Source organism: Grammomys surdaster, unplaced genomic scaffold (genome assembly GCF_004785775.1).
Source record: "Grammomys surdaster isolate TR1022 unplaced genomic scaffold, NIH_TR_1.0 255, whole genome shotgun sequence".
NCBI classification, from domain to species: domain Eukaryota; kingdom Metazoa; phylum Chordata; class Mammalia; order Rodentia; family Muridae; genus Grammomys; species Grammomys surdaster.
This window is the reverse complement of record NW_021604696.1, coordinates 9,428,416-9,451,429: the sequence shown is the minus strand read 5'-3', so window position 1 is coordinate 9,451,429 and position 23,014 is coordinate 9,428,416. Positions and strand designations below refer to the sequence as shown.

The window sequence follows — 23,014 nt, the reverse complement described above, 5'->3', positions numbered from 1 at the left end:
CCCCCGGCGGCTCGCCGCCAGAGGCCCTGTGTGTCTGTTCCCTCCCTCCCCCCCGCCCCGCCTCCCTCCCTCCCCTCCCTCCTTCCCTCCCTCTCTTTCCCTCTTCCCTGTTCTCTGTTTTGTTTTTACGAATGAGGAAGTATATCTGAAGAACCGTAACCGAGCACTGAAAGCTAACAGACACACTGGTCCTCTTTCGTCTAGCCTCCTTTTGCTTAGTGACCTGGTTGGTTTTATTTTGATGGTAAATAAAGGCCTGCCGTCTCCAGTTTTGTGTTCACTCAGCTCACAGGGTGTGGTAGAACTGGCTTTGTAAAGTGATCTCCAGGCACTGAGGCTGTCTGTGTTACCATGACATACGTGATCACTGAGAGGTGCTGAATGGAAAGAGTGAGCAGGTAAGAGGCAGGAAAGCCACCCAATGGTGTCCTGTCAGCCCATGGTGTGCCACAGCCAGCTGAGGGCCACAGAGATGCTCAGTGACTTGAGTTCAGGTCAGAAGACAGAGAGAAAGCAGACACGGAGACAGATGGACCTGTGGAGGCTGGCCTTGAGTGGCTTGATTTTGTTTTAAAATGAACTTTCCTTGTCCTGAGAGATGTGCAGGAAGAGCCTCTCACTCCAGGACTAACTCCTGCTAAGACCCAACGGGCCATCCAGGAGGTGCAACTGGAGGGAAGCAAAGGCCATGGGTCGTGAGCTTAGGTGCAGGAAGCAATGGCTAGCCTGTGAATGGAGGCACTGGGTAGAAAGCCACGTGGCTGACTCCCTCCCCATGCTGTGGAGGATGGCAGAGTCAGTGAGGACACAGTATGCTTGTCTGGGTAATACCGAGGAATTGGGAACTTTGTGTAACCTAGCTCCCCATTTTCCTTAATGAAACAGTCTCTTAGGTACTGTCCTGTTCCTCCCCTGACTGTCCATGCAGAACAACAGCCTAATTTAACACACAGTCTTTATTTCCATGGGCCTGAACCACAAGTCCAGGCTGAGCCCTCTGCTACTTTATTGCATGCCATAGGAGTGTGTTGGATTCTTTTGGCTGATGTAATACTTGTATAGATACAGTGTTGTCGGAATGGGAGCCTCCGTCTATGCATGCAGCCCACTTACCTTCTCTCACCTTCTTCTCTGCATCCTTTTAACGCTGTATTTTAAAACTCGTGCGTGAAGAAAGTCTGTAGATTCCAAGCCATCAGGCATCAGGCAGGTGTGGGATTTTACACTATGACAGCACGCTACTATTCAGACTTGGGCCTTTCAGATTAGAGGTTTCAGAGGAGGGACAGTAATGTATATTTCCAAGGTTTTCGTGTGCATTTACACTCAGGGTGTGCAAGTAACACAGAGAGAAAGGAAACACACTTTTAAGCAAAACACACCTGCTTTGGGGTGAATAGTAACTCTGGTGACCCTCCCAGCATCCAACTTGTTCTAGGTGACTCTGAACTATGGGTCAGTAGTTTTAATTTCTCTGGGTTTAGTCTTGTCCCATTTTGGAAGTGTGACTGAAAAACTTTTCTATACCTGTGTGCGGGAGGGGCATCTGCTCTCACTAGAGTTGAGACACAGTCCCCATGTCTGGTGCCCATCATCCAGTGCAAATGAATAGAAGGCTCCTTAGAAGAAACAGCGGAGATAGTGGCATAGTGGACATGACTATGCCTTTGTTAACAGTGGTGCTTAACACTTTGGAAGTATAGTGAGAATTTCAATTGCCTTTTAAAGAAATTAACTGATAGATTGCCTGATGTAATTCTTTTTTGTGTGTGCTTTACTAAGATAACATGCACTGTAAGAACTCTCTCTGTAGGTCTTTGAGGGCTATTGCTGTAAATGGCACAGAATATCCATTTGTAGATTGCTGATTTCTGAGGCTGCCCTGACTAGGTCAAGCCCTGCTGCTCCCAAGTGGTGACATTCTTGTATGGTCAACAGGACTTCACAACAGGCTCTCCCACTGAGAACTTGGCCTTTCAGATCACAGGCTACACTGTGTGAGCCTGTTGGCAGTGAGTCTACTTGTCTGGGGTGTGTTCTGTGTTGGGCTACCTGTGCAGTTACCAACATCTCTGTCACCGAATGGAGGCAGAGAAGCAGTGGACATTGCCAAAGCAGGCAAGATGGCCACAGCACACCGAAGGGTGACCCTCCCAGTCACCTGGGCTGCCTTGTGGCCATAGGATCAGTGCCTGCAGGTGCCCAGTGGCCAGAGGAGACTCTGGTTTTAATGAATGGGGCCTATTCTACTGCAGACTAATGCTCATAATGTAAAATACACATAGACTCGTATATGGCAGGGGTTGGGAAGTGAGTTCATGTTTTAGACATTCCTCCTTTTCCCTGATGTGTTTCTGTCTGTACAAATCCAGGTGCAACGCTGGAGGAAATCAACCGGCACTGGGACTGGCTGGAGCAGAACCTGCTGCATACCCTGTCAGTCTTTGACAACAAAGAAGATATCGCCAGTTTTGTCAAAGGGAAGGTGAAGGTAGGCTGGGCTTTAAGGCTTCTCCCTACCTTCCTGTTTCTCCCAGGCCTTGAGCTCTGTAGTGGTCTCTGACAGCTTCTACTCTCACTTTGGCTACTTTTTTTTTTTTTAAACAAAAAAACAAAAAACTTTGGCTACATTTTCTGTCAAGTTACATAAAACAAAGGGAATTCACTTGTTTTACATCTGACTGGCCTTTCCTCTCTCCCTCCCTGCTGGTCATGGAACTCAGCTTTCTACTGGTGAGGGGGGGAGCAGGGGGGGACAGGACAAGGAGCTCCTTGGCAGTCTTTAGGTAGATGGAGAGGACAGAGTCTTCAGCTTAAAATAACCCCTATGCCAAAGCAGCATGTTTGGGGCTAACAATTTAGATTCTCAAGACTTTAGCATTAACTACTTTAAAAAGCCTGTCTCTTTGCCAGGTGTGAAGGTGCACTTCTGTAATCTCAGCACTGGGGAGGCTGAGGCAGGAGAGTCCCAAGGTAGAGGCTAGCATGGGCTACAGAGTAGGTTAGACGTTTGCCTGGGATACAGGAGATGCGTCAAAAACAACAACAGCAACAACCACCAGAAACCAGGGTAGTCTAGTCCCCAGGAGGCAGGATTGGTGATGAAGGAGTCTGAGGGTTAAAGTGGACATTTTCATTCCCCACCCCCCACTTTTTGCTGACAAAATGTGAAGGATGCTTTCCTGTCAGGTCTGGATGTTTGGCTGCTTCCACACCCCACACCCAGTTTCTTCCTTAGTGACATCTATGCACAGGCACTAAATCATCTGGCCCCTGTCGCAGCTGTACACGCCTCACTAAAGGCCTTCCAGGACAACGGCAAGCTGGACATCTGTTTCATATGTAACAGCCCAAAAAGTCTTAATCATTATCTTATGGTTCATAACGTCAAGAGAAATTTATAAAATTAAAACATGATGAAGAAATTGAAAATCAGTTTGCTAAGCTTTCAAATTGTGTATGTGTGTGGGGAGGGGTGCAGGAAGTGGTACTAGGGATCAAACTCAGATCCTCAGACTTGGCTGCAAGCACCTTTCCTTGGTGAGCCATCTTGATGGCCCTTTATCAACCTTTTGAACCTGACAAGGAAGATGTTTTGTGAAGTATTAGTAAGTTCGGAAACAAGGTTGGGTTCTTACATCCTTTGGGTCAGTTTGTCCTCTTTTGCTATTGCCCATCTGTCCTTCCCACTTCCTGTCCTCTTTCTGCTTCAGTCTAACTTTTGTCTGGCTGGCTGGGTAAGTGACACCTTTCTATGCCTCAGGCTCTGATCGCTGAGGAGACCAGCAGCAGGCTGGCAGAGCAGGAGGAGGAGCCCGAGAAGTTCCGAGAAGCCCTGGTGAAGTTCGAGGCCAGGTTCAATTTCCCTGAGGCAGAGAAGCTGGTGACCTACTATTCTTGCTGCTGCTGGAAGGGCCGGGTGCCCCGCCAGGGCTGGCTGTACCTCAGTATCAACCACCTCTGCTTCTATTCCTTCTTCCTGGGCAAGGAACGTAAGTATGGCCAAGAGCCTTCTGGTCCTGAATTCACAGATACATTCAGGGGGTGGGAGCCTGCTTAGCATCACTTCTGAGAGAAGCTGTGAATGGGACTATTTTTGAAGTGTGCTCCATCCATTTCCCCATGATTTGTACAGATAATTGTGCTTAATTACATAGGTTTCTCCTCCAAGGGGGCTTGACTTAGGGAGGATCTGTTTGTTTTACTCCCTTAAACATTTATTTCTGGGTAACTCGAGTAGAGACTGCCAGGTTTTTAGTAGTATAGATGCTTTGAAAATACAGTATATTAGCGAGTGACTGAATAGTTCTGCAGGAGAATATATTTTTCTCAAAGGTTTTTATTCTATGTCTATGGGTGTTTATCTTGAATGTATGTCTCTGTACATACATGTGTGCCTGGTGCCCATGGAGGCAAGAAGAGGGTAGCAGGGAATTGAACCTGGGTCCTCTGGATGAACAGTTAGTGTTCATAACATCTGAGCCGTCTCTCCACCCTGAATGAGTGTGTGTGTGTGTGTGTGTGTGTGTGTGTGTGTGTGTGTGAGAGAGAGAGAGAGAGAGAGAGAGAGAGAGAAGAAGAAGAAGAAGAAGAAGAAGAAGAAGAAGAAGAAGAAGAAGAAGAAGAAGAAGAAGAAGAAAAGGAGAGGGAGGAGAGAGGGATGTAGGGAGGGAGGAGGAGCGGAGCATCAGCATCTGTCCCCATCTGCTTCCTGACTGTGGTGGATACAATAACCAGCTGCCTCAGGCTCCTGCCACCATGTCTTTACTCCCACCATGGATTGTACCTGGGAAGTGTGAATCCAAGTAAACATGCTCTTTCTTCAGCAGGTCTTGTCAGGGAATGCTTTCATAGCAGGCAAAGCAACAAATGTGACACTCATGCTTTTCCTCTTCTGCACCTGTATTTCTAATGAAGCCAGCTCAAGGGGCTGCTCTGTTTTGTGTTGTTGTTTTGTTTTTCGAGAGAGGGTTTCTCTGTATAGCCCTGGCTGTCCTGGAACTCACTCTGTAGACCAGGCTGACCTCGAACTCAGAAATCTGCCTGCCTCTGCCTCTGCCTCTTAAGTGCTGGGATTAAAGGTGTGTGCCAACACTGCCTGGTGAGCTGTCTGTACATGGTGTGCTTTCTCTGCTCAGCAGCTCCACTGTGATGCTCCAAGACCCTGTGCACATTGGCCATTCCCTCTCTTGCACACTGATCTCCCCCTTTTTTCCTTTCTGAAATTCTTGTTGAGTTGAATACCCTTCCCTTGCCTGTTTGTGTAGCCTGTCTGTAAATACCTGTTGATCCTTCAGAACCCAATTTTGATCTTGTCCCCTCCAGGAGCTTTTCCTCTGTGCTATTTGCTTGCACATGTTTATGTTTTTGTGTTAGGTCCCATCAAGTCTGGTTACTTACTTGTTTGCCTGTCTTCCTTATTTGAATGAGCTGCCTCAGTACAGGATAGATGAATGACTTTTCCTTGCTGGGCCAAAATACCTGACAGAAACAAGGAGTGGGAATTATTTGGTTTATGGTCTTTGAGGCTTCAGACTTAAGAGTGTTACAATACATGTTAGGGACCTTCCTGTTTCACTGCGGATAGGAAGGGGACATGGACAAGATGGCTCAAAGACCCATCTCCCCTGGATAGCACCATCAACATGGACCAAGCCCCTGACATGTTAACTTTTTTTTCCCCTCTCTCTCTCTTCCTTCCTTCCTTCCTTCCTTCCTTCCTTCCTTCCTTCCTTCCTTCCTTTCTTTCTTTCTTTCTTTCTTTCTTTCTTTCTTTCAATTAAACTAATAAAATTTATTTTAAAATATACAGCTCAGTATTGACATTTTTAAAGTCATCAAAATAATTTATAATAGTTAAATGCCTCTTAAATATACATGATATCTTTTGAAGCTGAAAGTAATATGCACTCAACCGGATTTTAAAATTTGGAACATTAAACATGGTAGAAGTAGAAAAAATCTCTTATGAAGTCCTCTATGAAAGGAAATTGTGACAAGTTCCTGATTAGACAGAAACCATTCCATCTCCAAGGGAGAATATGCATCGTAACTGAGGCTTCATAGAATGAACTGGGTAGTGTTCCTTCTGTTTCTATTTTGTGGAATAGTTTGAAGAGTATTGGCATTAGATCTTCTGACATGTTAAATTTTGAAGATATGTTTCATATCCAAACCATTGCAAAGCATGACACTGGACTCATCACAGACAGTTACTTAATAATTGGACTGGTGTAAATCCATTAAGAGTGTGTGTGTGTGTGTGTGTGTGTGTAAGATACTTTGTGCGAAAGCACAGAAGCAGCTATCCTGTCAAGGATGGCACAAATGGTACCTTTTAAAATTATCAGAGCCCAGAAGACAATATTTCAAAGTAATCAGACAGAAATGGTAGAAATGGTTTTTAGCTACTTGTTTCAGAGAGGGATCATTTTTGTGACATTAACGATTGTATGGCTGTGTAAGTATTCTTGAGAGAGTGTGTGCATAGCTAATTTGGCCTTCCAGAATGGTGTTCCTTGGATAAGTATGGGACCTGGGGGTGTGCAGGAGCCAGCAATTTGGGAAGCTTCACACATGGCTTCTGAGGCTGTGTTCCCAGCAGCCACCACACAGTCCTAGACTAGTCTCCCTGCCCTGGCTCAAAAGACATTTCTACTTTTGCTATGAGAGAGCTTTGACCACTGTTTGCCACTTAATTCAGGTTTGCTCCCATTTGATAGTCATGGCCATTTGCCCTTCTCTCTTACAGTTAAACTTGTGATTCCCTGGGTGGACATCCAGAAGCTGGAGCGAACCTCCAATGTCTTTCTCACAGACACCATCCGGATCACTACACAGAATAAGGAACGAGACTTCTCCACATTTCTGAACCTGGACGAGGTGTTTAAGATCATGGAGCAGCTGGCAGATGTCACACTCCGGAGGCTGCTGGACAACGAGGTCTTTGATCTGGACCCTGACCTTCAGGAGCCTAGCCAGATCACTAAGAGGTAGGGCTTCAGCACTGGGGAGACCCTCAACTGCTCAGGGGACCTGTGCCTGCCTCATCCTTCATGTGCATGGGCTTTTAACAGCCTTAGGTATGTGGTTTTCCTCCATTTGCCTAGGCCATTGGTTTCAGGATCTCGGTGAGCATCTGATGCACAGCCATGCAAGACCCTGTAGTCTTTTCCTATGGCTAATTCAAAAGCCCAGATGCTGTGTAACATCTTTAGAGGACTTATCCTTCTAATACAGTGTCAATGTCATGTAAATAATTGTCATATTGTGCTGTCTAGGGAAGAACACTAAGGAAAAGTGTATGCATTTGGTACAGAGAGAGGATGTCTTTCTAAATATTTGGTTGATGGCTATTGAATCTAAGGATACAGAGCCTACAAACACTGAGGGCCGATGTACCCAATGCATGTTTCTGTGTTGGTACCACTCAAATTTGCCCCTGTGGTCAATCTTTTACTTCTTTATTACATTTTTTTTTTTTTTTTTTTTTTGGTTTTCTAAACAGAGTTTCTCTGTATAGCCCGGGCTGTCCTGGAACTCACTCTGTAGACCAGGCTGGCCTTGAACTCAGAAATCCACCTGCCTCTGCCTCCCAAGTGCTGGGATTAAAGGTGTGCCCCACCACTGCCCGGCTACATTCTTTTTAAAAAATAATTATTTATTTTATGTATGTGAGTACACTGTAGCTGTCTTCAGACACACCAGAAGAGGGCATCAGATCCCAGTACAGATAGTTGTGAGCCACCATATGGTTGCTGGGAATTGAACTCAGCACCTCTGGAAGAGCAATCAGTGCTCTTAACCGCTGAGCCATCTCTCCAGTTCGTCTTTATTACATTCTTTATTGTGTTTTTGAGTGCATATGTGCTACACACACGCTACTGCATGAGCATAGAGGTCAAAGGATGACTTGAAAATTAATTCTCTCCTCCACCCTGTGGGTCCCTGGGATCAAATCGTGTGGTCAGAATGTCTGTGCCCACTGAGCTATCTGCTGGGCTCTATCTCTGTGGCTAGTCTTGGCAGGCAGAAGTGGAAATGGTGACTGTCATTATCCCTCCTCTCTCCTATGTGGTCGACGTGGCTTTCTGGATGGAGGTCCCCTTTTACTTCAAATATTTCAGCGTATAATGTGGGCACCCTTGTGGTTTAAGTTGGTTATTCACTTTTATCAGTGAACATGAAGACATTTCATTTTTAAAAAAGATTTATTTTATATATATGAATACACTGTAGCTGTCTTCAGACACACCAGAAGAGGGCATCAGATCCCATCACAGATGGTTGTGAGCCACCACATGGTTGCTGGGAATTGAACTCAGGACCTTTGGAAGAGCACCAGTGCTCTTAACCACTGAGCCATCTCTCCAGCCCAAGACATTTCATTTTTAATGACGCTGGGCATTCCCCCTTGTGCATGCTGGCTATGTGCTCTACCACCAAGCCAGTCCTCTTGTCAGATTGTGTCCTCTGGGGTGGGGGTAGATGTTCAGGACAGCTGGACGATTTTGATTCCTTTACTTTAGAGCTAACAGTGTTTGGATTTATTTAGTCCGACTAAACCTGACAGGCTTTGCAGTGACTTTGTGAGGTAGTTGTTCGGATTGTTGCTTTAAAAAAGTTTAGCTTTATCAGCTGAAGCTCAGAACACAATGTGTGAGCCTGATTGGTCTGGGGCTTTGTGGCTCTTGTCTGGGTAAGTGTGGCACAGGTCAGAAGGTGACCCCTGAGAAGCAAAAGCTTGATGTACTGTCTGGTTAGGACTTCTCTGTGCCATTATGAAGCCACTTCTTACACTCGATGCTACTAGACATTCAGAAACTTTGCACAGTAAATTACACGTGTGGAACAGTAAGTGCACATGCAGTTTGGTAGCTTTCGTCATGCTGGTGCCCCATCCAGATGCCACCGTTTTCTACCTGCAGAATGACTCTGCCATCCACATTCATCCCCTGCTGATCACTAACTGACACGCCACCTGCCCACTCTGCTCTAAGAAGCTGAGCAGGTCCCTTATTAAGGTGGAACCCTTGAGCTGTGGGTTTGCATCTCACGTAATGTCTTCAAGGTTCAGCCATGCTGTGTGATGCACACTCGTATGTGTGTGTGTGTGTGTGTGTGTGTGTGTGTGTGTGTGTAACTTCAGGTGTGCTTTTCTTCAGGAACACCATCCAGCTTTGTGTCTGAGACAGGTTCTCACTGCTCTGGAGCTCTTTAAGAGGGCTAGGCCGGCTTGCCGGGAAGCCTTAGGGGCCTAACAGTGGGTGACAAGGGCATATCACTATGCCCAGCTGCTTATGTGGGTTTTGAGGATCTGTTTCAGGTCACCACGCTTTCAAAACAAGCTCCTTAGGACCTAACTTTCCCCCGTCCTTCTCAGAGTTCACTGCAGGACTAAGTCATGTCCCCTCGTCCCCTCACCTGATGGTGCTTACCCTGGGTCAGCCTCCACCAACTGAGCTGTCTCTGCCTCTTGGTTTTTTTGTTTGTTTTAGTTCTCTGTTTGAATATTCCTATCCATCTTTTTTCCAGTTGAAGATATAGAAGCTATGCTTTTTCCTGTGAGAGAGCTTGGTACTGTGGTACCAAGAGCCTTCTTGGCATGGCTATCAGCTTTCTCATGATAAAGGCTGAACACAGAGGACTTGAAAAAACTGTGACCGCTCTGAAATCCATCATTAGAGCATGCGGAGGGTGGAACATCAGGTTAGGGATACTCAACCTATACTGTCTATGCAAATATCCCTTAAAAACCACAAACATTCGAAGTACTTTATCCCGGTCATTTTGCATAGTGAATACTCAGTCCGTATTAAGTTCCTTCAAAACGCCACAGGCTAGCGGTTGGTGATAGAAAGTCTTTATAGAAATCGAAGATTGGTTGTTTCTCACACATGCACTGTCTTCTCCGAACACCTGGGGAGGTGCGCCGTAAGTGGGGATGTGTTCAGGGAGACTCCCATCACTTCCTGCTGAGTGCATTTGTTTTAGATGGATCATTATTAGGAGTGAGGCACTAAACCTAACTGTTCTTTAGGGGTGACATTCCAGGTATGTCACATGACTTGAGTTACCTCTGATGTGGGGAGAGATTTCTTGTGAGACAGGTGTACCCCTCTCTCTTATGATGAACTCCTCAGAGCTCTGTACCTCCATTTTCTGATGTCCAACCCCAAAAGTTTGCTTGCCACTCCTCCCCTACAGTCTTTACAGCCACCTGAGGAGATTCAGCTTGAAAAGAAAGCACCTGGTACCTTGGGAGCCGTGCGAGCCATGCTTTCCCGTAGCTTATTAAATATATCAAGGATGTGGAGAGATGGCTCAGAGGTTAAGAGCACTATCTGCTCTTCCAGAGGTCCTGAGTTCAATTCCCAGCAACCACACAGTGACCACAGGGTGGCTCACAACTATCTGCAGTGGGATCTGATGCACTCTTCTAGTGTGTCTGAAGACAGTGACAATGTACATACATAAAATAAATAAATAAATATACATAAAATAAATAAATCTTTAAAAAGGAAGAGCCATGTTGACAGAGCCCTGAAAACAATGTGATTTGGGCATGTAGATCATTAAATAAATAGTCCTTGCAAGCTACCAGGTAAAATCGTGTTCTTGTCTGTCCAGATCTACGCACCTGCAAGCATGAGGTGCAGCCCATTGGACAGGAGTTCAGCTTGCAGCTGCGCACATGGCTGGCTGGCCTTCCTGGTGTGCGTTAGTGTTGCCAACTGGACAGAATCTAGAGTCTCCAAGGAGATGAGCCTCTGAGCATGTCTGTGGGGGTTACTGTCAAGAGGTTGGGTGGAGAGACACGGGACAGCGCTTTCTCTGGCTGACAGTGCTTTATCTGGCTGTGACCCTGGACTGCGTAAGATAGAGAGCTACTTTAGAAATGTCAGCGTTGACAGGGTGCATGCGTGTCCTGGACTCAGAGTGTCTCCAAGTCCTCCTGCTCACCCAACCCGGTTCTACCTGGGCACCCCTAGAGGGAAGAAAAGGCAGGACAGGAATGTAGGGATGGCTAGCAGGTGAGTGTCAGAGGCTGGACCATCTGTGCCTAGGGATAGACCCAGGACCCATACAGGTTCTGGTCTCCAGCAGCATGCTCACCTGTCAAGTACCTGCTAAGGGACTTTCTTTCAAAGTGAAAGGTCTAGCTGCCTGCTGGGGCTGGTTCTCATCAGGAGCTTTTGTCATGGAGACCAGGCCTGTGGGTGTAAACAGGTAATGACTCAGGCCCCTTGGCACCCTGCCTAGAGGCAGATTTTAAAGTTTAGGAAAACAGCTTTCCCAGGTCAGAGCCAAACAAGCTGGAATACCTCCCCACATCCTTCCAGCTCTCTCCTTGATCCACTGTCACTTCCCTTCCCAAATGAGTGCTTCCCAGTGGTGACCCTTAGGGTCAAAGGCCTAGGTAACTGAGTATCTGTTTACCTGTTAGTCATCTCAGGGTTATGGTCCTTCCACTAGGTACTTGAGAAGGGGGAGGGGATGGCCCAACCTGCCTAGTGCAAAGAAGACCCTATATTCTCAGCAGAGCTTAGAAGGTAGGGCCCTGGTAGCAGTGGTCAGTCGGTTGATGTTGGGGAGGGAGGATGCTGCTGCCTGGGCAGTAGGGGTAATGGAATAAGCTGATCTTGAAATTCCCAAACAAAAAGTGTTTATCCTAAAGTTAGGGTGTGGTCAGCTAGCCAGCCAGTTTGTAAAGATCGAGTACAGGGGAGCTTGGAGAGGCAGTGAGCCTCTTCCAGTCTCCAGCAGGTTGATTGCTGGGATGCAGTTAGGTTGGGAGTCAGAATTACTTTTCTCCCAGTAGTTGCTAGGCTGTGTGTCCTCAGCAGCCAGCCCCCTGCCTCTGCCGTTCTGTCTCTACAAAACTCTTTGGCCTCATCCCACAGATTCAGTCCTCTTTCTTGCTCTCTTCCCTTGACCCCATCAGAGCGCCCACTTCCGATGGTCGGATCAGAGCAAGCCCTATGCTGAGAACAGGAAGATTGCAGGGAAAGTCCAGTACCACAAATCTTGAGCCAAATTTGAAGCAAGCTTTATTAAATAACTGGCCAGGTCTCTTCCCGAGATTCCTATTGTATGTACCCAGTTTACACTAGTGTTAGGAGCTTATACAAAGGCAAACCCACAGAGCTAAGTACTTCCCACCTGCATCCAATCAGGGGCAAGCACACACCCCATGCGCTTACACACCTGTGTATGATCAAACAAGCATCCACACTGGTGCAACCATGCTTGTTTACTTATGGATGTGAAAATGTGTGGCTTATCTCACATGAACAGCCCTCAGCATTCCAGGGAGCTGTCTGTCCTTGAGCAATCGGGAGTCATAGGTTAGAGCAGAGGTTCTCAACTTTCGTAATGCTGTGCGATGCGACCCTTCATGCTGTGGTGACCCCAACCATAAAATTATTTTCATTGCTACTTCATAACTATAATTTTTTAAAGAATTATTTATTTATTTTATGTATGAGTACACAGTTGCTGTCTTCAGACACACCAGAAGAGGGCATCAGATCCCATTAGAGATGGTCATGAGCCACCATGTGGTTGCTGGGAATTGAACTCGGGACCTGTGGAAGAGCAGTCAGTGCTCTTAACCGCTGAGCCATCTCTCCAGCCCCTATAACTATAATTTTGCTACTGTTATAAATCATAATGTAAATATCTGTGTCTTCCTGATGATCTTAGCCAACCTCTGTTATAAAGTCATTCAACAACCCCCACAGGAGATCACAACCCACAGGTTGGGAACCATTTGTGTTAGTGACATATCTGTTTCATAGATCTCTTGAGCATAGTGATTTAAACTTAAACCATAATGTTAGCTGTCACAAAAGAAGCATCTTTCATGGGAAGAACCGCCACCCCTCACCTTCCCATCTCCACAAACTCTGACTGCTCCAAGGGGATTCTCCTGGGCAGCATGGCCAGGCCCTGCTCTCTTGAGAAACCATTGTGGATGGTTTCCTCAGAAGCCACTTTTGCTGAAGCGTGCTGACTAGACGCAGGAGGAGAGCCTGACCCGTGCCTTCTCTTTTGTCTACACTCGGCTTGAAGGTGCAGGGATTTAGGTGGTGGTCCTAACCTTGGCATTCAGGAACAGCCCCTAACAAGACAGAGTGCCCCACCCACAGGGAGCGCCATTACACCTGAGACTGAGGCTATGCCTTGGAGTAGAAGTAGTCGCTGGCTGGAAATACCCTCATCCCCTCCAGCTTCAAAGACTTCTTCCAAGCGATCTGCAGGAGGAGAACTGGGGGAGGATAGATGAGGCTACTCCTGCCTGTCCCAGGCTTCCCTCTGATGAACTCAGGGGTCACTAGACCCCTTTATCTGTTCCTGTTTGCAGTGTGGATGTGTTGACTAATCTGCTTTTCGTCATCCCTTGTGTCTTAGTTAGGGTTTCATTGCTGTGAACAGACACCATGACCACGGCAACTCTTATAAAGCAGAACATTTCATTGGGGCTGGCTTACAGCTCAAAGGCACAGTCCATTATCATCATGGTGGAGAAGCATGGCGGCACATGGGCAGCATAAGTGAATTGGCTTGACTGTTTCCACGAGGACTGCTCCTATTCAAACCACCGCAGCTTGTATCTGTAATTGGCCTGTCAGGGTGGGAGGATGAACTTAGCCTTTTGGTCCACAGGTGCCCAAACTCTGGCCTTGACAATTCTGGTTATGTTCTGAGTGAACACATTTGAGAAGAAACTCTTCCATGTGGACTGGGACACCAAGGAAAAGCAGCGTCTGCCCTTGGAGCCTGGTTCCTATGTTGCTAATCTTTGCATTTCCCAGACACATAGCAGTGCCCCGTTGAGGCAGGCTGACAGCATAGGACCCACTTTGGCCTTTCTGAACCCATATTACAAGCCATGATTGGTCAGGTGTTCTGTGTTGGATATGGCTAGAGATCTTGAATGCTGAGCTAATGAAGAAACCAGGCTGGCCCAGCCTGTCACTCATCCAGAGCTTGTGGCAGCTGCTGAGACACAGCTGCATCCTGTGTGGCCTGAATAAGCAGATGGGGTGAGAGTTGGCCTGTCAACCCCGATGCAGTTCTTCCGTAAAGCACTCTACAGGGTTGCTGGAAGGAGAGAGGGCACATTTGTCTCATCTAGGAGAGGCATCTAGTCTGGACTAAATAAATTCTGGATTTGTGGGGAAAACAATAAATTCTTTGCCTCTAAGTTTTTGGGATTGCTTAAGTTTCTAAGTTCCTGAAGTCTTAGGAATGGAAGCTAAGTCTAATAAAGGCATGCCTGGAGTGTAGATCTAGAACCTTCTGGTTTGAGTCTACTGCTACTGGGGCAGTGTCTCCCCTCACAGGTGCTTCTTCGGAGGCTGCTGGCCTGAGCTGGCTGTTGTATCCCAAGTAATAGCTCGTGACTGCTGTGTGCTGGCCTTTCTGTAGAAGGGAGGACTGGGAGGCCCCATGGTGGCCCTGCCGTTAAGGTCCAGATTTTAGTTCTTCTTACCCTCTCAGCTGGTGTGCATATGAGCTTCAGGCTAGCAGGCCCCCTCCTTCCCTGATGCCAGCCAGGAATCGGAGATGGCCTAAATGCTAGGTGGTGCTATGGTCATGTGGAATAGCACCTCCTCCCCTCCTCTAAAGAAAGAAGGGCCCCTTACTCGGCCGTGTTGGCCTGCACTGTCCTCAAAGTCCCCACCACACTGCCCTCTGTCTGTCCATCTATGGCATCAAGGCTTCTTTACTAAATATCACCAAAAAAAGACGGTCCTCCTCAGTGCCGCTTGAGTCCCTTGAGTTTGGGGGTTACCCTGAACCTTTCATCTGAGAAGGAAGTGGCCAAACACACCCTGCCTGAGAGGACAGGCTGATGACAGTCCTCACACGGAGCTGGCTTCTTACTACACAGGGCCCTGTTGACATCTTAGCTGTCTGGGATAATGTCAGGTATTTGTCAGCTGCATGTGGCCAGACTCAGGCTGCAGTCTCTGTGTCTGGGCCTGTACTCAGCCTATTTAAGCTTCGTCCACATTGCCGTGTGTATCAGTACCTTCCTCCTGTCTTGTGGCTGAGTAGTTTCCATCCAATTAAAGGGACATGCCACATTTTACTTAGCTGTTCATCATAGATAGCTATCCAGACCACCTTTTGCTATCGCTAGCATTAACATTAGCATGTGATTTGTTAGCAGGCCTACATGTCTCTTGTTTGTGGATCCCCAGGAGTAGAATTTCTGGGTAAATGGTGAGTTTCCCTTAAGCAGTGAGACTGGTTTCCTACACAAAGCACATCATTTTACATGCCCGCCAGAACTGTGTGAAGGCTCCAATTCTCCGTATCCTGGGCAATACTCAGTCTTAGGGTTTTACTGCTGTGAACAGACACCATGACTGCAGCAACTCTTATAAAGGAAGACATTTCATCGGGGCCGGTTTACGGCTTTAGAAGTTTAGTTCATTATCATCACTGGCAGGAAGCATGGCATCATGGGGCAGACACAGTGTTGGAGAAGGAGCTGAGAGTTCTTTATATTGATGCTCAGGGAGCAGAAGGAGACCGTGTCCACACTGGGCATAGCTTGAGATTCTGAGACCTTAAAACCCACCCTCACAGTGACACTCTCTAGTAAGGCCACACCTCCTAATAGTGCCACTTCCTATGGGCCAAGTATTCAAACATATGAGTCTATTGGGGCCATTCCTACTCAAACCACCACACTTAAGAGTAACTTAACTTTTTGATATTTACATTTTTGAGCCATTTTTGTGGTCAAACCGAACCAGCCAGGCATGCTCATTTCTTAAAGATGTATGTGTATGGGTGCTTTGCCTGTGTGTGCACTGTGCCCCATGGATGTGCTTTGTGCTTGTAGAGGCCACAAGAGGGCAGTAGATCATCCCTGGAACTAGAATTATAGACGAGTGTGAGACTCCATGGGGGTGCTAGGAATGGAACCTGGGTGCTCTGGAATAGCAGCCTGTTCTTTTAACCTCTGGGCCTTCTGTCCAGTCCCCCAGGAATGTACATCCTGATTCATGAGCTTGTGTGATTATTTCTGTGCAGACTCAGTATGCTGTGCCTGCTCCAAGGGTTGGCTGTGAACTTGGAGCCCCGGAGGCTGATCCAGTCTCTGGGAAATACAGCCTGGTTGCGTGTCCTTGCTGGCTGGCTGGGCCAGTGGGTGTCGAGGTAGTTTCTAAGCTTGTATTTCCATTCTCATTCTCTCTCTCTCTCTCTCTCTCTCTCTCTCTCTCTCTCTCTCTCTCTCTTTCTCTCCCTCCCTCCCTCCCTCCCTCCCTCTCCCCCCCTCTCTCCTTCACTCCCCAGGGATCTGGAGGCCAGAGCACAGAATGAGTTCTTCCGGGCTTTCTTCAGGCTGCCAAGGAAGGAGAAGCTGCACGCTGTGGCAGACTGCTCCCTCTGGACACCCTTCAGTCGCTGCCACACAGCCGGCCGAATATTCTCCTCTGACAGCTACATCTGCTTTGCCAGCAGAGAGGACGGCTGCTGTAATGTTGTACTTCCACTGAGAGAGGTAGAGCTAACATGTCAGCCATGCTGCCTGCTTTGTGCTCCTGAAAAGTACCCTTTGCCATTTGGACGCAAGTGTATGAGTCTGTTTTATGTTGCTCAAGCAAAACACCCAAGGCCAGGTAAAAAGAGACGAGGTTTAGCTCACAAGAGAATGGTATTATGTTTTGATTGGGCTTGGATCTGGTCAAGGCCTTATCAAAACTGGTGATGCAGTGGCTGGAGATATCGCATGGTAAAACAGAGAGCAAAGGCCAGTCCTGTTGTTCGCAGTGACCTAATTTCTGACAACCAACTGAGGTCTCCTGAGAACTGGGTTAGTTCTTTCTGAGGGAAATGTCCCCACGGCCCAAATACACCAACTAGGCCCCACCTCCGTTTACTATAGCATCACAGGGACCACACATCTCACTAGTGAGCCTCTGGGGTCACGTGGAAATCATATCTTAAACTACAGCCTCTCTGCTGCTGTGACAGGGCAAAGGAAGGGTGTCCACATGCCAGGGCTTTATCCTAAAGATGGCCCTCTGGCTTTCTGAAGAGCAAGCAGGACCTGAGTTGCTCATTCCTGGGGTGGCTGTGGCTCTTCTTGTGGTGCTTTAGTGGTCTCAGAATTTGCCTAGAAGGGCTGGGTAAAGAGAGCAGTCCAACCTCCTCTTCACTGGTGAAGCTGTTGTCGTTAAAGAATGCTCAGGGAATTAGAGCTCTCGGAGTGAGCTCTTCCCCTTTCATTTCCCCAAGAGAGAAGCGGCCTGTAAAAAGTGTCACCTGCAGAAACCAAATGTCAAATTCCTTGGTTTACATACACTCCTAGAGCTTCAACTTAAACATTTAAAGTTAAGGGCTGGAGAGATGGCTCAGTGGTTAAGAGCACTGTCTGCTCTTCTAGAAATCCTGAGTTCAACTCCCAGCAACCACATGGTGGCTCACAACCATCTGAAATGAGATCTCATGCCCTCTTGTGTTTCTGAAGACAGTGAGAGTATAGTCATATACATAAAATAAATATATCTTTTAAAAAAAATTAAAGTCAAGTATGAGTCGGGTCCCTTCTTACTGTAAAAATTCATAATTCTGGAGGTCAGGGACAATGTAAGCTTCTGTCTGGATGTGGACAGCTCAGTCCTTTGGTTTCAGGCCCTTAGCACCGAGACCCTGACACATGGGGTCTGCTGGAGTCTGGCTGCTTGTGTGCCTATGTGAGCATGGTTACTTAGAAGGCACAGTTCCCTCACTCCAGTGATCTCTGATCTCCGTGTTGTTATTCTGCAATTGACATGCTCAGTTTATAAACAGTCAATGAAGAAAGCCAAGTCAGCTGTGGTCCCAGCTCTTGGAGGCAGGGGCAGGCAGATTTCTAGGAATTCAAGGGCAGCCTGGTCTACACAGTGAGTTCCAGACCAGCCAGAGCTACATAGCAAAACCCTGTCTTCCAAAAGAAGAATAAGAGAAATCCAGAACACGCATAACATAATTTATCTTCCTAACCACTGTTAGGTGTGCATTTCAGTGGCACCAAGCATGTTCACACTGTTATATTCCCACTATCACCTACAGGACGTCCATCTTCCCAACTTGAGACTCTGTCCCACTTAGAGATTAAAGCCCCTCCCCTTATGAATTTGACTACTCAAGGTAGCTGGAGTAAAAATGGAATCATACAGCATTCTTTGTGTTTTGTTTTTAAGTGTGTGTGTACATGCATATACATGTGAGTGTAGTTGCCTCTGGAGGCCAGGAGCCAGCATTGGTGGCCCGGGAGCTGAAGTTACAGGCAGTTGTGAACCACCTGGTGTAGGCATTGGGAACTGAACCAGGGTTCTCGGCAAAAGCAGTATGTGCTCCTGGCTGCTGAGCCAGCTTTCCAGCCCCGGTATTTGTCTTTTTTATGAGTGGCTTATTCCAGGTAGCACAGCACCCTCAGGTTTCATCTGTGGTACAGTGTGGGCTGGAGTTTCTTTTTTGGAGACTGATTGCTACTTTGTAATCTGTTTGCTTAGCCACTCAACCTGTGAACAGAGCCTTGGGCTGCTGCCCCCTTGTGGCACTGACAGGTAACACTGCCCAGCCCACTTTCCTGCCTTTGCAAGGAGCTCTTCCTGGATGTGTCTGAGGGCATGATCACGCACCTGCAAGGCTCCTGTCTTGTACTCTGTGTGTCATCTCTGTTCCAGGTAGTAAGCATTGAAAAGATGGAAGACACGAGCCTGCTGCCCAACCCCATCATCGTGAGCATCCGCAGCAAGATGGCTTTCCAGTTCATTGAGCTCAAGGACAGAGAGAACTTGGTGGAGGGCCTGCTGTTGAGACTGAAACAGGTCCACGCCAACCACCCTGTGCATTATGAGACCTCACCAAGTGATGATGACATGGTAGGAGCTTTTACAGGGATGGCCTTCCGTGACTCTTCCTGTAACCTCCAGGGACAGCCATGGTCTCCAAAGGGAGTGCTTGAAAAGACAGGCTGTGTGGGTACAAGGAAAACATGCTGGAGATGGCTGGGCTGTGCATTAGTGTGATGTCACTTCTGATGGCTCTGGTGTTCTGAGTTGGCTGCCTGGAGCAGAAGGGCCCATGGGGGATCAGCTGCACTTTGGAGGGTTGACCAGGTGCCTCCACATACTGCCTGGGTTGGAGAAGTTGTGGCACCCTCCTCAAGGTTAGAGGAGTGATGGGACCCCTCCCCCCCCATGGGGCACTAGAAGTGGGTATCTCCTTTTCGAGGTTGCTTGGGCTGATGCTCAGGGTGGCAGTAAACTGTTAAGAGAGAGAGTTTCTCATCCTAAGACTGGAGAGGTACAAGAATGTACTTGGGTTTGCTGGGACATCATTAGCTATGACTTCCATTAGGAAGCTTCTTTTAATCTTTAAATTTCCATGTGTGTTTTATGAGCATATGTATACATATATGTGGGCATATATATGTACATAGTATGTACGTGGTAAATTGTAGGAATCCTCCTGATTACTGAGGCAGGTTCTCTCAGTCAAACTCAGAGTGTGTTGATATGGCTACTCTCCCTAGCCAGCTTGCCTCTTGCCCTGGGACCCCATCTCTGTCACACGTACCTGACAATAAACTCAGGTTCTAGATATTCAGACTCTGGTCGCATGCTTGGTTGGGACCCCACATTTTGACTTTTAACTGACATACAGTGCTGTCTGTGCCTCCTCTTTTTAATTTAAAGGCTTCACCTGTGTTTTACTCAACAAGCATCTGCACCGATAAGTTTGGGGATCTTGAGATGGTGTCTTCTCAAAGTAGCAAGGAGAGAGAGGAGAAGAGCCCCCTGCCACACCCCGAGCCCCTGACTGCTGTCTTCCAGCAGTCTGGCAGCCAGAGTCCCGACTCCCACTTGGTGAGTGAGATGCCCCCGTGAGCAGTAGCTCTGAGGAGTGGTATGGCCTAGGTGGCTAGAGTGCTCTGAGCATCCATTGCTTCTCTTCCCTCTTTTTTGTCCTAGGCACCAAGTGAAGGGTGGTAGGGAGCCAGCTCTTCTCAGAGTGCGGCCTGCCCAGCGGACAGTGCTGCCCCTATAGGTTTCTGGTGTGCAATGAGTCTATTACTAGCCAGGCCTTCTGTGCGTGCCTTTCACATGGTTTGCTCCTCACTGAACCTGAAGTTTGCATTTTGGCCAGACTGGCAGAATCCTGGGATCCACCTGTCTCTGCCCCCCATCCCTGTCCCTGGACCCCAACACTGAATTGACTGGGTTTTTACCTGGGTGCTGGAGATTCAAACTCAAGTCTTCATGCTTGCACCACAAGCCCTCCTTACCCACACACCCATTTCCCCAGGCCCTGTTGCTTAATTTACAATTGTTCTTTTTTAATAGGGAGGTAGGGCTCATGTATAGTTTACGAACAGACTAGAATGGGACCCTGGCTGGCAGGCAGGAAGCCACACTGCAGCCACAGGCCCAGGTGGTGGCCCCCAGCCCTAGTAACAAGCATGCTGCTTCCTAGCTACCGGCCTTTAAAATCCAAACCAAGCTAATTGCTTTACATACTGTGTTCGGCCATTCCGTGTCTGAATGACCAAAAATGCTAGGTTTATGGATATGTTACTCACATTATTGGACAGTAATTATTACAAATAATTCTTAATATCTTATCAAAGGCCCGAACTATTCCTGACATATGGAGAGTTTGAATGGACTTTTAGAGAAATAAATGTCCCCCTCATTTCTGATGATGAGAATGTGCTTTGGAGCGATGGCTCAGTCAAAGCACTTGTTGTTTCTTTTGCAGAGACCCCATGGTGGTCCACAAGTTTCCCTCAGTCCAGTTCGGGGACCCACACCCCTTCTGACCTCTGTGGGCACCAGGCGTCTCCTTCTGACCTCTGCGGGCACCAGGTGTCCCCTTCTGACCTCTGTGGGCACCAGGCGTCCCTTTCTGACCTCTGTGGGCACCAGGTGTTCCCTTCTGACCTCTGTGGGCACCAGGCGTCCCCTTCTGACCTCTGTGGGCACCAGGTGTCCCCTTCTGACCTCTGTGGGCACCAGGCGTGCACATGGTGCACGTAGGCAAAAACACTTGTAGAAAATACTTTTTAAAAAGTTGAAAATACTTTTTTTTCCCCAGGTTTCAGTTTCCCCGTTTCTGTTAGGAAGCTCAGGGCATGCTGGGTGCCTTTTTAACACTCTGCTGTCCTTGGAGTCCAGTGGTGTTTTAGCAGTTGACTTTGTGTCAGTGCCCCAAAGATGCATTACCCCCAAATTCTCCATTGCACCTGTCCCTCCCATCCAATCTGAACTGCTTCTGTGCTTGGTGAACATGCTCCTGTTATGAACCGTGTACTGTGTTCCCACAGATGCCTCCACTAGGCTCCTTGGGGCTCTGTGTTATTTGTCCTGGATCCTTTATGCCTGGCAGCGGCTCACATGCGTTTTGTGTGTGAACGCTGTTATCACTGCTCTTCCTGTTGGTCCCCGATAAACATAAACAGAGACATTCTTTGTACCATTACTGATTGTGGATGGGCTTCTTGTCACCTTAACAAACATCTCCATTTCCAGTCCCGGGAGCAGATAAAAATCAGTCTGTGGAACGACCACTTTGTAGAGTACGGCAGGACCGTGTGCATGTTCCGCACTGAAAAGATCCGGAAGCTGGTGGCCATGGGGATCCCCGAGTCTTTACGTGGAAGGCTGTGGCTGCTTTTCTCAGGTACGTTTTGGTGTGCTCAAACTTCTTGTAATCTTTGGAATAGACTCCGGAATGGCCTTCCTGTGAGCATCATATCAGGATTGTTTCTGTAAACCCCCAGTGTGGACTTGGGAGCCCCTGATGCATTGGTTAGCTGTGGTGCCCCCTTAGGAAGAGTGAGTCCACAGCGGTGACCTTCCCATGGCCACACCTCTTATTCTTTCCTAACCAGTTCACCAACTAGGTACTAGTTCACCAACTAGGTACTAGTTCACCAACTAGGTGGCTTCATGAGTTGGATGTGGTGGCATGTTCCTGTAATCTCAGTGCTAGAGATGCTGGGATAGGATTGAAAATTCCTAGCCAAGCTTCGGTGTGTAGCAGGACCAGTCTTACCCCTTCACCCACAAAAGAAAAACAAAAGTGTAAGCCTACCCCTAGCACTGAGACATACACCTGTGATCCCAGCATTTGGGAAGTAGAGCATAATGAGTTTAAGGTAGCCTGGGCTACAAAAAAAGAAACCTCCTGGACATAAAGTGTCTTTATTGGATTTGAGCACTGATGGGGACGGCATGGAGAAACTGTATTTTCTGACTGGCGCTGTGCAGTGTTGAACTGAATTTCTCAGTGCAGTTTTTATTGGTCCTTCCTCCACTGGAAATGTGGTACCCAATGGGATGAGATTGTAGATGTTGTCTAGTTACTTTTCAAATACTGCACGAACCATCAGAGCGGGCCTGAGTAGGACGGCAGTCCTCCCTCTATGGCTGCTGGGTACCATCCTTAGAGTCTTACAAGGATGTCTACTGAGGCACAGGCTGAGGTGTGAATGACTTCGGAAGCTTCCTAGCCAGGCTGGAAGCAGGAGCAGGCTTCTCCCTACACACCAGGGATGATTTTGTCCTGCTAGACAAAGGTGCCAGGCCGAGAGGGCTCTGCCCTCTGGGGGGTGACTGTAACCCCTCTTCTGGCCTCTGGGGTATGACTGTAACCCCTCTCGGGTGCTGCTTCCCCATATGAGCCTTCTGTACTGTGGTCCCTGGTGAGGATCCAAAAGGCTGTGCCTGGGCACCGTTCTGTTCACCCTTTCTGGGTGTGTGTCTTGGTTACTGTTCTGTTGCTATGAAGAGAAGCAAAGCAGCAGGAAGGCAAGCATGCTACTGGAGCAGTCGCTCAGAACTCACATGTAATCTGCAAGTTGTAGACAGACAGACAGACGAGTACACTGGACCTAGTGTAGGCTTTTGAAACCTCAAAATCAACCCTAGTGACACACCTCCTCTGGCATGGCCACACCTCCTCTGGCATGGCCACACCTCCTCTGGCATGGCCACACCTC

At 47.8% G+C, this 23,014-nt stretch overlaps 1 protein-coding gene across 2 annotated transcripts in view; it reads left to right on the top strand.

Moving 5' to 3' along the window:
* The window catches only part of Tbc1d8 (TBC1 domain family member 8), a 110,101-nt gene that overhangs the window by 70,374 nt on the left and 16,713 nt on the right, over positions 1–23,014 (top strand). For both annotated transcript variants that reach the window (XM_028775349.1, XM_028775350.1), the window contains exons 3-9: positions 2,373–2,491; positions 3,764–3,992; positions 6,752–6,992; positions 16,318–16,525; positions 18,696–18,893; positions 19,710–19,880; positions 21,543–21,693. In XM_028775349.1, coding sequence (XP_028631182.1) covers positions 2,373–2,491; positions 3,764–3,992; positions 6,752–6,992; positions 16,318–16,525; positions 18,696–18,893; positions 19,710–19,880; positions 21,543–21,693 — 1,317 coding nt within the window. The remainder of the gene's footprint in view (positions 1–2,372; positions 2,492–3,763; positions 3,993–6,751; positions 6,993–16,317; positions 16,526–18,695; positions 18,894–19,709; positions 19,881–21,542; positions 21,694–23,014) is intronic.